Below are 16,443 nucleotides of genomic sequence, written 5' to 3'. Positions count from 1 at the left end.
GGTGCATAACCCCCGGGCTTGGGTCCTAGGGGCCCGTAAAAATAAAGAAAACAATACCTTAATGGGCCCATTAAAGCAAAGAAAAGAGACCTCGGGGGCCTGTTGACCCCGGGCCCGTAATGGCTCTCGGCGAATCTTGTACAATGTAGATTTCGTCAGTGTTGCCCAATCTCTCTACCACTTTTCGGCTTCATCCGCCGTTGCCTTTTTTTAAATTTATTCTATTTCCCTGCCCATGTCGTTATGGTTTAATATTCTTTGATATTGTATATCAATGGTGCGATGCTGAGTTACAGCGTTCGTCTAGTCCAGGGCAATACATTCAAAAATTGTTTTCACCTATCGTTATGGCAATTAATCCTGTTACATCACTACTTCTACAGCCAATAAAAATCTGTGTCTCCAGGGTGTACCAGAAAGAACTGTATCGTTGGAAACTTTTAGAGTATTTTAATACCCGAACGAAATAGTTAAAGGTGGGTAACCTGATTGACAGTATCATCCCCAACTTTACCCTATCAAAATGCAGATTTTGGTATCAGGTGAAAGCTCATATTTTCTCATTCACATATTGAAATTAGGCGTTCCAAATCGGTATATTTCCGAAGAAATCGTCAAAAACTGTCGAATTAGTCACAACTGTGATATACCACGTTTTGACTAATTCAGCAGTTTTTGTGATGATATCTTCGGAAATACACCGATTTGGAATTTTTAATTTCAGTATGTTAATAAGAAGAATAGGATTTCATTTGATATCATTAATAAAAACACTGTAGACTACCAATTTTTATATTGGGCTATTTGAAATCCACACTACCCCTGTGGAAGATTTTGGAAATATCTTCCACAGGGGGAGTATGTTTTTCTAATGTAATTGATACTCCCTCTGTGGCAGACGTTAGCTAAATCTTCCACAGAGTAGTGTGGATTTTAAATGGAATAGCCCACTTCATGAAGTATGTGATACCTGTTTTATTGCTCAACCACATTAACTATGTAGTTCTGTTTGGTTTCCCAGCAAACACAAAAGTGTTTTTAAAACGTTTTAAACAAGTCATATTTGGGGTTTTGGTTTCGGTTAAAACGTTTTAATAACATTAAATGTCGGGTTATATAAAGGCCATGAAAACGTTTAAAAACTTTTTGTATGAAAACACACTACTACAACAAGTGTTTTCAAAATCTTACAGTAAACTAATGTTTTGAAAATATTTTGTCAACACTTAGATAACATTACAATAAAATATTTGCAGTAGTTTATCAAAAAATGTTTTTTAATGTTATGAAAACGTTTTATACCCTTTATATAACTCGACATTTAAACGTTTTTTGACACCCTTTTATAACCTTTAGCCAACAATGTCGAAAACATTGTGTATTTGATGGGTTGGGCATAATAATGCATAAAAGTTTCCGACGATACAGTTCTCTCAGGGACAGTCACCATGTACGAACAGGGGCGTAGCAAGCTTTCTTGGTCAATCGGGGCAAACAAATTTCGGGGGCATAGACGATACTGTGTACGAAGTGCATAGAAATTACGTTTGGTTTTTGTTTTCAGCGCCACCACCACCAACAACAACCAGGCGACCACCCCTACCTGTAACCCCACCACGATGTCAACAAATAAGTTGTGGATTGGATTGTCCATATGGATTTCAGACAGATGGTTTAGGATGCATTATATGTGTGTGTATTCCACCTCCTATTTTACCTACGATAGGTATGTACTGAAATATCTGTATTGTATAAATGGGCTATTCCATTTAAAATACATACTACCCCTGTGGAAGATTTAGCTAAAGTCTTCCACAGAGGGCGTATGAGTTTTGAATAGATTAGACAATTGGGTAATTTCCATTTGAAATACTCACTCCTATTGGGGGAGTAGGGGAGTATGGGTTTCAAAATGATTAACTCTGACCAATTATATTTGAAAAACTTACTCCCCCTATGTAAGGTATTTCCATTGAACAGAGTAGTGGTGGCATGGGGTTCACTCATGCATATCGATATACCAGTCCCTTGCCTTTGTTGATAAACATTGAACTCATCTATAGGAGAAATGTATGGTCGTCCGACTATTAAATTCCGAACTACAGAACGTCTTGTTGTTTTGGGTTTTTTTGATAGCCATTAATCTAGGTTGCTTGTAGAGCCGCTTTTGATTCATGGTCCAAATCCTTCAAAATTTCGTTATTTGTCAGGTCAAGGCATTTGAAGCCACTTCAAGTGTCTTAGTGAAGCTCCTGAATCCAACTTCTACAATGAAATGTTTAAGCTCCCATCCTGCCTCTTGTCCTTCTATGAATCATAAGGTCGTCATATTTATACTTTTTGGTGCATGGGTCGCTTATTATATTCACATCTGCTGGTACCCGAGATCAATAAGGGTGATGTCGATCTGGACAACTGTTAAACCCAGTGACCGCTGCCCATGACAAAAAGATCTCGGGTGGAGCGGTCACTGAATTTTTGCAATTCTCAGTGTTTTGCGTGTTTAAAACTTTAGGACTACATGTGTATCACATCAGTTTAACGTACACATGATACAGGAGTCCGGCCGGTCCCACAAGACATGCAAAATCACTGTAAAAGATTATACTGTCTAATTTTTTATTTTTTTTTGTAAATACACAGTGTGCATTTTAAGAGTAATACCGTAAAGTTTCGCCTAATGGCGCTCTGGGCTCACTTGACATAGGTGGAATTTTAGACACAACCAAAAAGTAATTTTCCCACCAGCAAACTAGGGCACGGAACATTAATTCTTGTTAGAATTTCAGAGGAGTGAGCTTTCTATTTGCACATGAAATTAACCAAAGGCAAAGGAGACCAAATGCGCCATTAGGCGAAACTTTACGGTATGTTTAGACAGTAAGCATGTAAAGAAATAAAGTGCAATAAAGAAATCATTATCGGGCTATTCCAGTTGAAATCCATACACCCCCTATGGAAGACATGACCTTAATCTCCCACACACATGACACAGGGAGTGTGAATTTATGAGGTGTATTCCCAGCAAACACAAAAACGTTTTAAAAACATTTTAAATAAGTTATATTTTGGCTTTTGGTTTAGGTAAAAACGTTTTAATAACATTAAAATGTCGGGTTATATAAAGGTCATGATAACGTTTTAAAACGTTTTGTATGAAAACACACTACAACAATATTTTTAAATGTTTTCAAAAAATGTTGTTGTAAACTATTTTGCAAACATTTTTGCCAAATATTGTGTCAATACTTAAATAACATGTTAAAATATTTGAACCAAGCAAACACAGAAATGTTCTTAAAATGTTTTTTTCAAAACCTTTTAATAACATTTAAATGTAGGGTTATATAAAGGTCATGAAAACGTTTTTAAAACGTTATTGAAAATATTTTGGGCAAACATTTTTCGCAAAATATTTTTTCAACCCCAAAATAAACATTCTGTTATTAAAACGTTTTTATACCCTTTATATAACCCGACATTTAAACGTTTTCTGTAAAAACATTTTTGTTTGCTGAGCAGTAGATTATCAAAAATTGTTTTTAAGGTTATGAAAACGTTTTATACTCTTAATATACCCTTTATATAACCCGACATTTAAACGTTTTCTGACAACCTTTTATAACCTTTTGCGAATGATGTCGAAAACGTTTTGTGTTTGCTGGGCCCAGCAAACACAAAAACGTTTTAAAAACATTTTAAATAAGTTATATTTTGGCTTTTGGTTTAGGTAAAAACGTTTTAATAACATTCAAATGTCGGGTTATATAAAGGTCATGATAACGTTTTAAAACGTTTTGTATGAAAACACACTACAACAATATTTTTAAATGTTTTCAAAAAATGTTGTTGTAAACTATTTTGCAAACATTTTGCCAAATATTGTGTCAATACTTAAATAACATTATGTTAAAATATTTGAACCCAGCAAACACAGAAATGTTCTTAAAATGTTTTTTTCAAAACCTTTTAATAACATTTAAATGTAGGGTTATATAAAGGTCATGAAAACGTTTTTAAAACGTTATTGAAAATATTTTGGGCAAACATTTTTCGCAAAATATTTTTTCAACCCAAAATAAACATTCTGTTATTAAAACGTTTTTATACCCTTTATATAACCCGACATTTAAACGTTTTCTGTAAAACATTTTTGTTTGCTGAGCAGTAGATTATCAAAAACTGTTTTTTAAGGTTATGAAAACGTTTTATACTCTTAATATACCCTTTATATAACCCGACATTTAAACGTTTTCTGACAACCTTTTATAACCTTTTGCGAATGATGTCGAAAACGTTTTGTGTTTGCTGGGTTGACATTATGTTTTGTCTTCGTTTTCAGCACCAACAACAACCAGGCGACCACCCCACCAGTAACCCCACCGCAATGTCAACAAATAAACTGTGGATTCCATTGCCCATACGGATTTCAACGAAATAATTTTGGGTGCTATGTATGTGTGTGTATTCCACCTCCTATTTTACCTACGATAGGTATGTACTTGAAATTACCAGTATTGCATATTAGCCACGTATTATAGTGAAATACTCGAAACAATTATGTGACATTACGTTTTGTTACCTGGAGAGATTTGATCATGTCTTGTCTCCTTTTTCAACCATATTGAAGGTAAATAAGGTATATACTCTTGTAGTGAGGGATCAACATTGGTAAAGTTAACTTTATAAGAGTAATAAACTGCTCCCATACTTTTTTATTCATTTTATAGAATCTTAAAACTGTGCATAACCCCTTGTAAAGATCTCACAGCCAATTTCGATTAGGCTAATACCAAAGCAATTAAATTGTCTTATTAACTCACCATTTGATTATTTTTATTGTTGTTGAAATAACCGGCTTGGAAAGTGCGGTACTTTAAAAAAATCGCAAATTCAGAACAACCAAATATTGTATCCAAAGAGACCCCTTGAGATCCACAGGGTCCCCTTGAGACCCATAGGGACCACTTGGCCACTCAAGTGGTAAGCTGTGATCGTTGAAACAAAGGCATGGTATACAATGGTAAAATTAACTTTATAAGAGTACAAAACTGGCCCCATACTTTTTATTCATTTTATAAAATCTCAAAACTGCGCATAATTTTTATAGATTTTATTACATGTCCTACATTGAGTAAAATATAAACTTATTTGTCTATTATTCATCTATTTTACAGCAAAACCTACAACCAAAGCACCGACACCGGGTGGTCCTGTATGTGGTGATTTAATCTGTAATAGGTTTTGTCCATACGGGTTTTATGTTGACGCTAGAGGTTGCCCTCTGTGCCAATGTATTCCAGCCCCTGGAAGTGCACAAACTACGAAAGCAGCAACAACAACAAAAACAACAACAGGTATGTTTTAAAGAGTACGGATCAGTTTCGACATTTGGACAAATTTAAACATGAAATCCATCTTGGGTTCTCTATGGATACTGATAAATTGTGGGACACCTTGTTATAAAACAATTCGGTATAGTAAGTGCAACGCATTGTGGAACAGTTTCCGAACAGTTGATTGAACTAAGATCTATAAGGAAAGCTCTTTTAATTATTGATTTATTATTTTAATGTTATCACAACAACCATTTGAAATAATAATCTTTAGGATTACAATACCGTATATATGTTTGTAATGTACCAACATTTGCCCAAACTGTCCCACATGCTTTAGCAATGCATGTGTATTGTCGAATTGGCTTATTATGTTAACTTTGTACTAGTCGCTGATCTCGTTTTTATCTGCATTGAGGCTGGCCTTCCCTTTTAAAGGGAATTTTTATTATTCTTCCACATGACAATGGAGCAGGACCATTATAAAAGTACACAGTGTCGTAGTAATGCACAAAGTTGATTTTAAAAGGGCATTTCGTGATCCACAGCATCATCCCCCCACTTTTTCTCAAAAAAAGTTGAGATTTTTATATCACTGGAAACCTCTGGCTACACAATGCTTATGTACAGAATATTTCTTGCAGATTAATTCGTTTAGCAAAGATATCGTGAAATTTGAATTTCGTTCTGGTATACCAGAACGAAATTACAACACATTGTCTATGGAGCAGTGTAATACACATAATCATGCATAACTCGCAAACACAAAATCGGAATCAACTGAAATTTTGGGAATAAGATTTTTCCGTGGATATCTACTGAAAAATGTCATTAAAAGAGGATGGTATGATCACGAAATACTCCTGTAACTGGTTTATTTTTTACATACCATAATAGACGAATTGAACCAACGTACCACCAAATCTAACCAAACTGAGACACCCAAGCTAACAGGCGTCACGGTTGTTACTAAAACTAGAAACAACCCCACAGGTAAGGCACAACATCCTTTTTGGTCCTACAGCGCTATCGGTAACCGAAGAGGTACCGATGGAACTTTTATCGTACCCTGAACATTTGTACAATGCATTCGTTTTTATTTAAATGAAACACAATAACACTATGCAACAGTTAATTATTATGCTTGATAAAATGTATTACATCTCCAGGGAGTGATGTTAAGAGTCATTGGTATATAACCGGGCACCGATAGTTCTATAGGACCAAATTCGGTGTGATGCCTAAGTGTCGGTGTTTCTCAATTATGATAATCTGATTAAATCAAGTTCTATGATTAAAATGTAATTCGGTAATGTAATTTGGCTCAAAAGCAAGTGCGCTACTCTGATTGCTTCATTATAGTGGCTTATTTGTAATCAGTTCAACAACGTGTCATTTACATATCGGAGCCATATATCTGAAAACTATTACAGAGAGAAGGGAATTGGAAGAATATGAATTAGGGTTAGGAATAAGAGAATGGGATTAAGATTAGGATACCGAACACATTTATAAATGCTCTGCTCTTTCGTTACTGAATGCAATAGATTACTTGCCTGTTCCGGCATCTGAATGTTTTTCCGTGGGTATGGTGGAGCAGGCAAAGTGATTATTTCAGGGGGTCAAAAAACATGAAATTACCTCAAAGTTGCCACGAAAATGGCAAATCTTGGGGGGGGGGGGGCAAGATCTCTGATTGGGGTTTCAACCCCCGTTTACTAGTAGCTTTAATGACCCTAATCTAAAATGTTTGAACATTTCCAATATGTGTCCAATATTTGGTCTTAGCAAAAGCCAAGATGTAATTACAGATAATGGAGCTAGCAAATTCCGAAACTATGACATTACCGTATTCAAAAGAACTATTGTAACTTTTGGCGATGTCTGTCTTTCCTTCCAGCGTACTTACCATACATTGTTGGTGGTGTTGCGATCATGGGTGTCGTGCTGCTTGTTATTTTAGCCCTCAACTGCAGGTAGGTCTTTTTTATCATCATGTAGGGGCGCAGCAACATTGAGGCAAGGCATGAAAATGCCTCGTCGTTTGTTTGCCTCAAAAATTATACGAAAAGGAGAGAAAGGAAAACAAAAGAAAGGGAGAAAAAGGAGGTACAGATCGGAAAGGAGAAATAGGAGAAGAAAAGAAGAGAAAGGGTTCAATTGAGTACTATGCACATGCAGTACTAGGCACATGCCTTAAAAACACTTTATACAAAAGCCGTTTTTATGACCGGGTGTTGCGGATAACAATTGGTCGTATTGCTTTCTGCTTTAAATATATGTATACATTTGGCATGTATTGCCTCGTCGTTTTTTCAATCCTAACAAAGTAATTGAGTCAGTGGCGAATGAGAGCATGGCGTGGGTGTGCTTTAGTGGAACTAAATGAAGAAATGCAAATCGATATGACACTATGCCTCAAGTGAAATGTTTTCAACCAATATCACTAGTGTGTCCTTCCCAGAACAACGAATCCAGGTTCCGAATTGGCAAATTGTAGACCTCCTCCAAAGACACCAGCAGATACAATTGGACTGAATTAAAAGTGCAATGATCAGATGATTTCAAATATGCCGTTCAGGACATCTCAGATTTCATCCATAAGGACATAGATCAACAGAAATACATGGGAAGCAAATATTACACTATAGTTGCAAAGACTTGATTTGACATGAATTAGATCTACTTTAGGATTGTTCTTCTGCCCATGTCAAAAAAGAAATTTACGCCACTGCGGGTTCCGTATAAAGAGACCTGATGGCTGCAGGTTTTGTCACAAGGACGGATGACTCAAGAACCCCAAAGAAATGTCGCTTTTGTACCATGCCTTGGACCAGTTCAAAAGGCAAACCCAGGACATGATGAAGTGATGTCATCAGGAACATGGGGAACTTTGAGAATAGAAGCTCCAGGACTGGTGGAGGAAGAGTGCCAATAGGTAACAATGGCGGCAGACCATCTTCAAAACTGGGACTATAGCCATCAGACTGGCAACTATAAGTCAAGTCAAGTCCTTCCAACTTTGGCCTATAGTGATGATTTTTTATACTTTCTTCCCATGTAATTCTGTTGATCGCTGTCCTTGTGGATAGAATCTGAGATGTCCTGAAAGGCATATTTTACCGCTGACTGCTGCAATCATTGCACCTTACCGACAATTGGCGACCGCAGGTAAAGCCTTTGCTTTTAGTCCCATTGTGTCTGCTGGTGTCTTTGGAGACGGTCAAGAATTCTCCCATTCGGAAACTACATTTGTTGTTTTTCCCACCAGTGCTGTAACGCCTTCTTGGATAATGATAATCTGTTTAAAAATGTCATACTTCGACATTCGAAAGTTACTCCTCCATCCCAAAGAAGATAATAAAACAACTTTAGTAATTAACATTACCATATTAATTTCTATATTTACCCCGCAGACAATCCAAGAAACAAAAAGGACCAGCGCCTCCACCACCTGATTATCCAACAATCGAAAAGAGCCGCTATAGACAACACGACAGAGAACCAGGTTACGCACATACCATCACAGATACTCAAAAGCGGAAAAAGAAAAAACAAAAACAGAAAAATAGTTATGTACAGAATGAACCCACTCCACCAACCATCTCCCAAAAGGTATCACACCAAAGCTTCTCCAATATTCATAGTCTTGATAGGTCTATAAAAGGTGAAACACATTCTCCTCATTCTCAAAGCCTAAGTAGACCCCTACCTAATGGATCTCTTCGTCCCTATTCAAAACAAAATATGTCTCAGTCGCGTCTTAGTCTTGATAGGGGTTTTGCCGGAGGTCGTTTAACACCAAATTCTCAAATTTTGAGTCAGTCTATGCCACGACAATCACGTTTTGTGCCTATTGATCAAATGTACGCAAATACATTAAATCGATCAGTGGCGAGTGACCCTAATACGTTTGGTACGACTAAGTCATCCAGAAGTGGCGCGTATCAACAACGAGGCACCGTTAGCTATCAAAACACGCCTAGGTCTCACCATAGAGCGAATAGACCTCAAACGTCCCGCCAAAGTTCTCGACAATCCCATCATAGTTCTATGGTCAGCATGTCGAGTACTCCGCCTACTCCATCATCGGTAGAAATACCAATGGAAAGTGATCCGCATGATGGCTTTACTACGCCTAATCATTATCAGAATAGTCCTCACCCTTCACATCGATCAATGTACGCTAATCTCCCGGCTCAAGGTACCCTTGATCGAGTCCACGTTGACCTATCTGCTGCAGATATTATTAGGGACGATCATACCTACATGGATCCTATGGAGATCAATAGTCTCAATCGACAAAAGATACCACAAGAGGTGCCATCAACGACAATTTCATCGCTGCCAAGATCCCATGACCGCAGACGCAAAAAAGGCGTAGGGCGTGGTCCAAGATTGCATATTAATAAAAAGATGAGTGCGAGTACATCTTCAATTAACAGTCTTGGTAGTCATTTCGGTGATAATAAATTGGAGATGACAACTCCCTTGTAATACACACAACATGGTGAAATCACCTTGTAATACAAGGCAATACCAGGTGTAAACGTACTCCAACGTAAAAGAGTGAAAAATCACTTTATTTTCACTCTTGTCTCTATTTATGGAGTGCCTATAAGCTACATTGATCGCCCCAATGGGGTGAATTTTTACTCTTTTGAAAGTAAATTGTACTTCTTCCGTTTTCACTCTTTTCCCACTCAATGTACAGCAAGGTCAAAGGTCGTAATGTCTACTGTTGTTCTAGTACTGTATATAGCTAGCGTTCTCTCCTTGACCTGTGGCTAACGATTTCGTCGATTTGTCTCTTTTTATTTTCGCTAAGGGACGCAGCATTATATTTCCAGGTGGAGTTGGAAGTTTTGCAATAAAATCAACCACAACAAATTAAAATGATCATAAAAATCAAAATCACCAACAAAAAGACAGGAAAAAAACCCTGACCCAAACTTCCAGCTCCCCCTCGGAATTCTAATGGTGCGTCCCTCATTATCCATGATGATTATTCGAAGTTTGAAAATGGTGCTTATACCGGGGCTTATACTCGTAACTTTACGGGATATTGAAATAATTTATTCGACAGGTCCCCATCAGTAGCAACGTTTTCGCGCGCTCCATAGACATGATAGAATGATACACAATTACATGTATAATCCCGGGGCATTCAACTTTTGAAGTGACGGGTATGTACCTGTCAATAGTCGCCCTTTTCAGTGTGAAATAAAAGAGTTGTAATTATTATTATTTTTATAGTGGGAAAAGAGTGAAAGTCACGCTACAATGAGTAAAATGAATTGAAATATTCACTGTAGGCAATCACTGTAAGTGACACTTCACTCTTTTACTTCAAGAGATAAGCAGTACCTCGTAGATATATAAGCAATAGTGTGCGATTTGCTCACAGCAACGCCCTCAGTGATATACTTAAAGACCCATGAAAAAACTAAGACTGAAATGTTTTTATTACAGTAAAATTAAAAATAACCCCGTGATCCTATTCGCCAATCATCGGAACACGAGATAATCGAACCCTGGTATCGAACTCAGTTGAACAGACTCATTGACGTATAAAGTATGCGTGCATTACTACAGCCTGTCTCAAAAAAAGTTGTGCAAGTGAATAGTGCCCTCTTTGGCAATTAGAAAACACCATTGTGACATAATGCTTACATCAACGTCAAGGGCGTAGTCTTAGGTCCCCAATGCCGTTTGTTCTGTTCAATTTGTTGTCTTGTTTTAATCTCGAGATATGCTTACTTAACAACGAAAGGGTAAAATCACAATTGTGCCACTTTTACTAGGAAAGGGGGCTGTACATGTAAATCAATGATAGCATCAAGTTTATCAAGAGTTCCTTCGTGAAATCAAAAGAATGCATCAATTACACAACAATACAAAATTGTTTTTACTGTTTTATCATGATACAGGTATAATGATTCTCTTTTCCACTAACGACAAGTTAAAAGATAAATAAATATCTCACATTCCGCTGTAAAATTAAATACATGTGCATGATATTATCATGGTAAATACTGTTTTCTTTGTCACTCAAGACATGTTAAAAGACAAACAAATATTGCACACTTATAGGGTAATGAACTTAGACAAATTCATGAAATTAGACAAAATAATGCACGCTCGCTGATGTTGATGCGTCTAATGCACGAGCCCCGAAGGTGGGAGTGCATTAGACGCATCGACATCAGCTATCATTGATCTACATGTACAACCCTATTTCCTAGTAAAAGTGGCACAATTGTGATTTTACCCTTTCGTTGTTAACTAAACATATCTCGAGATTAAAAAAAGCAAATTGAACAGAACAAACGGAATCTGAGAGGTAAGACTGTGCCATTGACGTTGATGTAAGCATCATTTCACAACGGTATTTTCTAATTGCCAAAGAGGGCGCTTTTCACTTGCACAATTATTTTTGAGACAGGCTGTATACTACGCGGCTTGAGGTCATACGTCTTATTTACACGTCTATGCATGAAGCTACGGGATGTTCAGCAGATCGACCTCCACGTATTGATACACAAATTGGAGGGTATATATAGGTGTTGGATATCAAATAACCATTTTCTCTGTTTTACCTCAACTGTTCGGCTCAAAATTAGAAGAGGGTATACCCAAGGATTCTCGAGTACTAATATACTATAGGATAAGCCACTCGTTTGCGCAAATGAAGTCAGTCATTCAGCCTATGCGCCTTCATGCATGTGATGGCCTAGCTGGGCCCGGTACGTGTAGGAGTGTATAACCTGTGGAAGAGATGATGCAATGTTTACGTCATCGTCATCGTTTCAAAAAAATTAAATGGCCAAAAAACGGCTAACATTTGGTCGAATCTTTCCATTACTATCATATCGTGAAAAACCAAATAGCTGAGGAGTTAGCTCAATATGCTAGGAAAATATTCTTTTCGATGACCCCATGACGAGATTGGCTAAATAAGCTGTACTTTTGCTGGAAAGGGTCCGAATAATTGGCAGTCGATGGGCACCATCTTGGAAAAATTTAGGGTACCAAACTACCCAAAACTGTCAATCAACATTCCGATGGTACCAAACTCCCTAGCAACCGTCACTCAAACTGCCGAAGTGACTTCAATTTTTATACAGGGATTGAATACGAGTGTCACGGCCCTGGTATACCTGATAGTACAAAACTACTCAAAATATAAAATATATATTTAATGCAAATCGCACATTATTGATTTAATTTAGTTAATATACGTTCCACAGTACAATGACTGTTTCAGTACTACGATGTATACTAAATATTTTATTTTGTTTAAAACTCTATTTTTGCAATTATTTAATAGTTAAATAATTTTAAGTTTTGTAGTGACATATATATCGTAGTATATAGTTACATAATTATTTATGTTTGTTGTTTATTTCCTGTTTGTTTATATTAGATGTTTTAAAGCAAAGTGCGTATAATGCAGGCGACCAATAAGCCAAATCGGCATTGGAAGTTTGCAATGCATTGTGGGACAGTTTTTGCAGTTTTGGGACACTTTGCCCTTTGACCTATTGGAAAATTTCAGGAAAATTGGTTTTTGAGCATACAAAATTCGATATAAAATGTCTTACAAGAATAAAAACAACCCCCCAAAAACATGGTTATTTTATAAATTAATCATTTAAATATTTTTATTGATAATATTATTACAATTGTAAATTAATTGATAATAATTACAGCAATTTTCCCGATATGCCTGAAGTCAAAGTTGCCCAAAACTGCCAATTTGTTCTTGGAATGGAGCAATCAATCCTTACTGAAATAAAACGTTAATTTCAAGTCATTTGATTTGTTGCGAATGCTATATATTTTTGGTGGACCGCAGGTACACCTTATATAAGTGCATGTTACTTGCCTTACTAACTTACTGACTAACCTTTTGGTCTTAAATAGGCCTGACGATGCGTCTGCATATCGTGAAATGCCACGTAGGCATAATACCCGAGTGGTGTCAAATGAAGGAGAAAAAGGTGAGAATTTGAAATACAATAAAAACACCGGGGTTCTACTCCTAATACTTTTAAAAGTTGCATTCCATTTTGCTCCCCCGGGAAAAAATTGCAAGGGACTCATTTCTGGATGAAGTTAAGTTCTTCTGGTCTATATGTATGCACAGTGATATGTATGCTTTGTATTGGACATCGGGACCATGGGACTGGCCTGCATGAACTTGTTGACCTGAGTCTTGGAATATGACAGCAGCATACTGTGATATTTGATACCCAAGTAATATGCTGCAGGACTGCTACAAAATATACACATGTATAGTTGAACGCTAATTGTTAGTTTAAAGATTAAAATTAGGAGCTATTAGGAAGAAGGTAAACATTTAATTTATTTAAGTTATTTAAGTTAATTAATTTTAAACTCTTAATAATTGATACTAATGAGTTGAATTTTGTATCAGTAATTAAAAAAAGAATACAAATAAATGAAAACTAGGGTTTAGTACTCCTAAAAGCGAAGTGTGCGCTTAGTTCGGTCCACCAGTTTGCGGTGCAATAACCGCTCTTGTTCATTCTATGCTATATACGAGGGGCGGTCAGTAATTAATGAGAGTTGACTAGTAACCCTATATGGATTATTTTCATGGCATTTCTCTATGATCACATAAACACTGCACAGTGACATCGCCCCGATATCTTCATAGTAGAAATCGCCATGGTAGGTTGAATCCACAGCCACCTATGACCATTTTATTCGGACCTTATGAGATGCATATTATTAGCGAAGTGACTTGACTAAGGCTACTGTATAGACGGGGTAATTGATTTCTCGCTCTGTGAGCAAGCTTGTATACGACATTGCGGTCAATGGTTATACTCTCTCCACTTGAGTGAGTGCCACTATAGCCTGCTGCGCGCTGTAGTCCATATAGGACCAACGCAATATAAAATTGAGAGTTTTGGTCAAATTTTGACTTCAAAGCGCACGGCCAATTTTCAAAGCGCACGCTAACGACTATAATATCTGTTCAACACGTATTTTCAAGTGTATGAGACCACATCTGGTTTCTTGAGAAAGATTCATTTACGGGAGATATTCATCATTTTGTAACCCAGTATCCGAAGATTTTCGTCTGATATCAAAATCGTGCATAGCAATTCACGTGTATGGATCCCGTGTATTCATTTTAATGTCTCTGCAGCACCAAATAATTATTAGCCAGGTGATGTCGGTGTGCACTGTACCCTTGCCTTTCAAACAACATATTGATTACGTAACAGCATTAGCATAAAATTAATGGTCTACAGTCACTGGCTGGCTGAAATGAGTAGTTTTTTTAAGGGAAATAAGAGGCTGAAATGAGATATTGCTGTATAATTTGGATTTTCTCGGGAATGAAAGTATGGAGATTGCTGCTTTTTGGAATAGGAATGGACCATAATCTTGCAGCTCATTATAACTACTAGTATCTTTGTCGGGCTGGAAAGGTTTTAGTTTATTTATAATAAACATCGCAAAAAAGTAACTAGCCCCCCTTAAATAATGGACATTATTAAAAAACGGGCAAAATGCGTTGGAAGCAGAAATTATTTCTGCGCAGTTTGACACCTCATTTGATATGATAGCCCAGAAAACAATAAAACATCGTTCAATTTAATGTAGTGAGGTCCAGATTTTAAAGATGCACTTCCAACAATACAAAAACACTCAGATATCATTACACAGATTTCCTTCGATTATACTGAATACAAATCAATAGAATTTACTGCAACTTTCAAATTTTGGGTTACATTGATTTATATGTACGATGTGACGTCAATATTTAGACAATTGATACAAATGAGGTGTCAAAATGCGCAGAAATAAATTTTGCTTTCAACGCATTTTACAGATTTGTAATACAACCACCCGTTTCTGAATAATGGCCATTATTTAAGGTTAGTTTTTTTTTTAGATGTTTATGTAGTCAAATATGCATTATTTTTGGCAAAAACAAGGTTTTTCTTTCTATTATGGAGTTTCGTCGGTTTCTTTGACAAAAGAGCAAATAGACACTGCTTTACATCCTAACTCTGTGAACAGTGAGTACGTAAACGGTGAAAATAACAAATTTATCCTCGCGTAAGCTTACTGAACATGAGACATCGGTGTTAAGCAAAGGCCTGAACTATGGTGTATTGCCGAATAATATCCCGTTAGAGGAATTCGTGGTAGCGGCGGAAGTAGCTTGTGACCGGCTAGATGGAAAAGCAAGAGAAGAAATACGATCTAAGGTAACTGCTACTTTAACAAAATACGAAGCCCCCGCATAGTAATATTAGTGCTAAAGAACGGTACGCGTTACGAGATCTTAAGAAAGACGAGGGTATTGCAATTCTACCTGATGATAAAGGAAAAAAATTGTGTGGTTTTAGATACTGATGCGTATGAAACCAAAGTATAAAATGAAAAAAGATTTACTCGAAGCTTAATAAAGATTCCACTACCACTTACAAAAACAAACTTTTGAAGCTTCTTAGGAACTGAAATAGAAAAGGTCCATTGACCAGAATCTGTATGATAAGCTTTGGCCATCCGCATGTTTAGTCCCTTGTATCTATGGACTACCCAAAGTCCATAGAGCCAGCGTACCTGTCAGACCAATTGTTTCCTGCATTGGCTCGGTATCTTATAGCCTTGCCCGTTTTCCGGCTTTGGAAATAGTAAAAGAATTGCTTAATAAAGACAAAAGCTGACAAAAAAGAACATATCTCAATGAAAAAGAAAGAAATAATCAAGCTCCTCGAATTCTTCTTAACCACCACTTATTTTAAGTTTAGAGGTCAATTATACCAACAAGATCATGGATGCACAATGGGCCTCCCAGTCAGCCCGATCAGCGCCAACAAGAAACAAGGTCACCCAACTGTAGCCACTCCTTCAATGGTCGCCATTTCAGTGATTGACAGTGATGTAATGCAAATATGGCGCTAGCCATCTGGTCACGTGCGCATTTATATATGGGCATTTATATATACACCCGAAGTCCACTGTTAAGCAAAACACCATTTTTACCAAACACTGATAGTAATAAACGGTTCCAAAAAAGTAAGTCTCCCCATTTTGGAATAATCCAAAAACGGCTTGA

General features: G+C 36.8%; 1 protein-coding gene across 1 annotated transcript in view; it reads left to right on the top strand.

The window, feature by feature from the left end:
• Nucleotides 1-10,950, top strand: part of LOC140139831 (uncharacterized) — a 192,548-nt gene extending 181,598 nt beyond the window's left edge. Inside the window, exons 5-10 of the mRNA XM_072161575.1 lie at nucleotides 1,565-1,726; nucleotides 4,343-4,494; nucleotides 5,178-5,357; nucleotides 6,234-6,329; nucleotides 7,237-7,312; nucleotides 8,753-10,950. Of these exons, the coding sequence (XP_072017676.1) occupies nucleotides 1,565-1,726; nucleotides 4,343-4,494; nucleotides 5,178-5,357; nucleotides 6,234-6,329; nucleotides 7,237-7,312; nucleotides 8,753-9,833 (1,747 nt within the window). The 3' untranslated portion in view covers nucleotides 9,834-10,950. The remainder of the gene's footprint in view (nucleotides 1-1,564; nucleotides 1,727-4,342; nucleotides 4,495-5,177; nucleotides 5,358-6,233; nucleotides 6,330-7,236; nucleotides 7,313-8,752) is intronic.
• The last annotated feature ends 5,493 nt before the right edge of the window (nucleotides 10,951-16,443 follow it).

This window comes from Amphiura filiformis, chromosome 18 (genome assembly GCF_039555335.1).
Source record: "Amphiura filiformis chromosome 18, Afil_fr2py, whole genome shotgun sequence".
Classification (NCBI taxonomy): Eukaryota; Metazoa; Echinodermata; class Ophiuroidea; order Amphilepidida; family Amphiuridae; genus Amphiura; species Amphiura filiformis.
Note: the sequence above shows the minus strand (reverse complement) of the source record. Positions and strands in the feature narration are given on the sequence as shown.